General features: G+C 45.5%; 1 protein-coding gene across 2 annotated transcripts in view; it reads left to right on the plus strand.

Moving 5' to 3' along the window:
* LOC121373607 overlaps positions 1–5,282 on the plus strand; it is an 11,286-nt gene extending 6,004 nt beyond the window's left edge. For both annotated transcript variants that reach the window (XM_041500301.1, XM_041500302.1), the window contains exon 4: positions 4,048–5,282. In XM_041500301.1, coding sequence (XP_041356235.1) covers positions 4,048–4,922 — 875 coding nt within the window. In that variant the 3' untranslated portion in view covers positions 4,923–5,282. The remainder of the gene's footprint in view (positions 1–4,047) is intronic.
* The last annotated feature ends 203 nt before the right edge of the window (positions 5,283–5,485 follow it).

The following is a 5,485-nucleotide window of genomic DNA, read 5'->3' on the forward strand; positions in this document are numbered from 1 at the left end:
TGTGTGTGTTTGCTGTGTGGTGTTTCAGTGTGTGTGTATGTGTGTGTGTGTATGTGTGTGTGTATGTGTATGTGTGTGTATGTGTCTGTGTATATGTGTGTATATGAGTGTGTATGTGTGTGCGTGTGTGTTTGTGTTTCGGTGTGTGTATGTGTGTCTGTGTGTGTGTGCGTGTGTGTGTGTGTGTTTCGATGTGTGTGTATGTGTGTGTGTGTGTCTGTGTGTATGTGAGTGTGTTTCTGTGTATGTATGTGTGAGTGTGTGTGTGTTTCGGTGTGTGTGTGTGTGTGTGTCTGCGTGTGTGTCTGTGTGTGTATCTGTGTGTGTGCGTGTATGTGTGTGTGTGTGTGTTTCGGTGTGTGTGTCTCTGTGTGTGCGTGTATGTGTGTGTGTATGTGTGTGTTTCGGTGTGCGTGTCGATGTGTGTGTATCTCGGTGTGTGTGTGTCTGTGTGTGTATGTGTGTGTGTCTATGTGTGTGTGTGTGTATGGGTGGGTGGGTGAGTGTGTATGTCTGAGTACATGTGTGAGTGTGTATGTGAGTGTGTATGTGTGTGAGTATGTGTGTGAGTCTGCATGTATGAGTATGTGTGTGTATCTATGACTCTTTGTCTTTATGTATGTGTGTCTGTGTCGGAGTGTGTCTCTATGTGCGCGCGTGTGTGTCCGTGTGTGTATGTGTGTATCCGTGTGTGTGTATGTGTTTGTATGTGTCTGACTGGATATGATCTGTGTCTATGTGTGTTTCTGTATGTATGCATATGTTTCTGATTATGGTAGACGTGGTACGGTGTTGTGTTCTGTGAACTGATCATGTTTTACGTGTCACAGATCGGTTACACGATCATGTAAAATCTTATGATGATTTGCGTTCCTCAACTAAGCAAACATGGTGTTAGAGTTCTCATACCCAGCACTATGTCTCCCACTGCCCACTGCCGTCGCCCACTTTATGACGGGATAACAGCAACCTTAATAAGAACTGTAATTAGTCAGAGTCACAATCGCTAGTCTTCGCGTCTGCTCCACCCATCTGTAGGTGACCCTGTCTGACTTCACGAGATATGATTTTTGCGACACCGTTACAGTTCGTGTCGAAATGTCAAAATAAGCCCACACATATCCGTAAACAGATGCGTTCTTTTGGCCTTATGTGGTACACATTCATGCGTATTGTGAAAACGAGTCGTCACTATCTGTACTACGTTCTGGTGTGGTGATGACAGTACTGCTTGTAATGATGGCGGTGATGATGATGCTGCTGCTGCTATATCTATGTATCTGTGTAATGACTTGCTTAAGATGCTTGCTTCGCAGGATTCAACCACCTCGGTGGATCCATTCAATTGATTGGATTTTTACTCGTTCCAACCAGTGAACCACAACTGGACAAAGGCCGTGGTATATGCTTTCCTGTCTGTGGGAAAGTGCATATAAAACACCCCTTGCTGATGACTAAGAGCCAGAACTACCAAATGTTTGACATCCAATAGCCGATGATTAATTAATCAATGTTTTCTAGTGGTGTCGTTAAACAAAACAAACACACTGTATATTGGATTGGATTGGATAACATATTAACGTGCCTATATCCAATTAAGGTTTAAACACGTATCTCCCGGGCACAATCTCCGACTTTGCCAGCGACTGGGTCCGAGATAGAAGAGGGATGGTGGAGGGAGTGGGGTAGACTTGGAAATGGGCAGAATTTTGAAAATAGCAATTAGTGAAAAAGTAAATAGAATTTTGAAAACGGAATTGACTGCTCGGCCAAATATTTATATAATTTGTGGCATTTTAGAGGACAGTCCGAAAATAAATAAGAGAAAGAAGAGAGGTCGGACTATTTAATAATATTTTTAAAAAGAAAGTAATTTCGACATAAAAAGGTCTAAAAGTTTAAAGTCCGATATATATACGTCCACGCTTGTAGGGACGAGGTGGGTTGCATCCCGTCAAGAAGACCCCTGGAGTGAATCATTAGACGTCGAATGAATGAATGAATGAATGTTTAACGACACCCCAGCACAAAAATACATATCGGCCATTGGGTGTCACAAATGGTAAGTATATGGAAGTATTAGAAGGTGTAGTGCTGTGCTGAAATACAGTTCTTGAGAAGCCGGATCCGTTTGAACAAGAGAATATCAGACTATGGTGTAGTCCAGTCGTTATGGTTGGTATAGTGGTGTGGACAGGCCCGACACAAGATGGTACCAATACGAAAAAAAGTAAAGTCCAGAAAAGGAAGGAAGGAAATGGTTTATTTAACGACGCACTCAACACATTGTATTTACGGTTATATGGCGTCTGACATATGGTTAAGGACCACAGAGATATTGAGAGAGGAAACGCGCTGTCGCCACTTCATGGGATACTCTTTTCGATTAGCAGCGAGGGATCTTTTATATATATGCACCATCCCACAGACAGGGTAGTACATACCACGGCCTTTGTTATACCAGTCGTGGTGCACTGGCTGAGACGAGAAATAGCCCAATGGGCCCACCGACGGGGACCGATCCCAGACCGACCGCGCATCGAGCGAGCGCTTTACCACTGGGCTACGTCCCGCTCCCAGTTCATAAAAGAGTAGTAGGGGCCGACTCCGCTTCCTATTTCTTCTTAGAGTGGGGCGGTCAATCTTCCAGTGCTGCTAGGACAGGCTCGGACATGTAGAGACAAAACGCGAACAACCGTGACATGCTGAAGAAATTCAGAGTGGCCGTCATACGAGTCACAGTCAACCAACAAATGACGTGGAGGCAAGGAATCTCGCTGAAACAAAAAAATGCAACTTGATGGTGCAGGCTGTCGAAACGATAAGCTTCCAATCAGTTCCAATGTCCGCATACATCCCAGTAGAAAAATCCATTGCGTTGACAAAAACAAAACAAAAAGTGGGATTCCCAAGTCGAGCATACGAATGCACGTGCAGTGTGCACAAGCGACACAAACACGTGTTACCATGGCGAGCTCCAGAACTGGGAATGTTGTGTGTATTGGTCTGTTTTTCTTCTTATATGTATGGCAGTCTTTGTCTATATACGGGGGAAAGGTTCATAGGCGGACTATGAAGGAGCAAATGAATGAATGAATGAATGAATGAATGTTTAACGACACCCCAGCACGAAAAATACATGGGCTATTGGGTGTCAAACTATGGTAAATGAGGGAGTAGAAGAACGAAATGTTTTATTTAACGACGCACTCAACACATTTTATTTCCGGTTCTATGGCGTCAGATATGTGGTTGAGGACCACACAAATATTGAGGGAGGAAACCCTTGTGCTACTCTTTTCGATTAACAGCAGGGGTTCTTTTATATGCACCATCCCACAGACAGGGTAGTACATACCACGGCCTCTCTGTCCAAGACAGCAGGGGTTCTTTTATATGCACCATCCCACAGACAGGGTAGTACATACCACGGCCTCTCTGTCCAAGACAGCAGGGGTTCTTTTATATGCACCATCCCACAGACAGGGTAGTACACGCTACTCGTGGTGCACAGGCTGGAACGAGAAATTAAGAATAATGCCAGCGCGATGAAACTTTGTCTGCGTTAATTTCAACTCTTCTGATTACTAACTGCATTATTTTATTTCCAGGTAAACCCACATTTTATGGTTTATAAAGGACCTTTCAACCTACCTTAGTATTTCAAAATTACCAAATGTTTGACATCCAAAAGCCAATGATTAATACATCAATGTGCTCTAGTGGTGTCGTTAAACAACCAAACTGTGTTTTGTTGTTGTTGTCTATATCCTATGTATATGTCAGTCTATATTTATGTTTACCAGTTTATATCCGTGCTTCTGTCTGTCTGTCTGTCTGCCTGTCTGTCTGTCTGTCTGTGTCTGTCTGTCTGTCTGTCTGTCTGTCTGTCTGTCTGTCTCTCTCTCTCTCTCTCTCTCTCTCTCTCTCTCTCTCTCTCTCTCTCTCTCTCTCTCTCTCTCTCTCTCTGTCTGTCTGTCTGTCTCTCTGTCTGTCTGTCTGACAGTGTATATGTTATCTCTATTGTCTGTTTTATTTACTGAACAGGGAATCGACCACCGGAAGAAGGAAGCTCTTGCCAGTGTTTGGGATGTGGAAAACAAGAGCATTTCTTTAACTGCGCCGACATCAAAATCATTACGCCCACCAACAGCAGCACGCCGGTCACGAACGAACCATCGACGACACAAAGTAGTGCCAATGGCGGCAGCAGCACGTCAGGAGGGTCAACGACAGACAGCAGCCCAGATACTGCTACAACGACACCGGCCTCGGTGAGTACTCAGTCGACGAACGGTTCATCCACCAGTGCCGGGGCAGGTACTACAGCCACAAGCGGAACCACGGCGGACACAAGCAGTGCGAACACTGGGGCTGGTGGCAACAACACTGGAGGAACGACTGTCGGACCGGCCGTTGGGACTGGTGTTACAGGAAACACGAGCACTGGTGCCACAGCGAACGTGGGACCAGATGGCGGATCTACGGGAGGAAACACGAGTACTGGAAACACTGCCACAGGTAGCATCGGAAGCGGAAATAGTACTGGAAGCGGAAGTAGTATTGGAACGGGAAATGATGGAAACAAGCCAGGAGACGACCTAGTGGGCACGGAGGCCCCGTGCACGCCGAAGTCTAAAGACTACCAGTGTGCGTCACGCGTCAGCTACATATCTGACAGGTGGTGCCTGCAGAACTGTCTCCTCGGCAACTGCAACCAGATGATGTGCTACTGCTACTGCATGGATATGTCCGTGGGCCAAGCCGCGCCCCCGCCCCCGCCGCCGCTGTCGAAATCGTGCAAGGCTGCGGCGGATCCGATCTACGATGTGTGGTGCGAGACGAACTATGTCAATCACTGGTGTCCCTCCATGTTCTGTCGAATCGTCGTCAACTCGCTAAACGCCATAAGCGGCAACTGATGACGTCATCACATTTCGTCGACTGGCAGTCAGACAATGACGTCACCAACTGCCATTGGCTGATGATAAACGATGACGTTATCAAATGTAGTCGGCTAATAAATGAACGATGACGTCATCAAACGTTGTCGGGTGATCATAAACGATGACATTATCAAAGGTTGACGACAGACGATAAGTCGATGACGTCATTAAATATCATCAGCTGATGATAAACGGCGACGTCATGAGATGGCATTAGGTCTCACTACACAGATCACTTCCGGGTGAGAGTTCATTCAACATATTCATCATGGTCCACTATAGTTCCTAATTGTGACACATATTCACTTATAGGAAATGGTGAAGAATTAAAACAATGTGTATGTTTAATGGTAAGCCTTCTGGCTGTATTTTGCCCATGTTATTTTGTAATATTGTGCATCGACCTTTTGGGACATGGGTATATAGCGCAAGTGACAGCCGGAGTGAATCGGTTAATGAACCACCTGTTCGGACCGGTACTACAGCCAGATGCGGTCATATAGCAAGAAACTGAGACGGAAATGTTCTCAATTTTGGAT

This window comes from Gigantopelta aegis, chromosome 5 (genome assembly GCF_016097555.1).
Source record: "Gigantopelta aegis isolate Gae_Host chromosome 5, Gae_host_genome, whole genome shotgun sequence".
Lineage (NCBI taxonomy): Eukaryota > Metazoa > Mollusca > Gastropoda > Neomphalida > Peltospiridae > Gigantopelta > Gigantopelta aegis.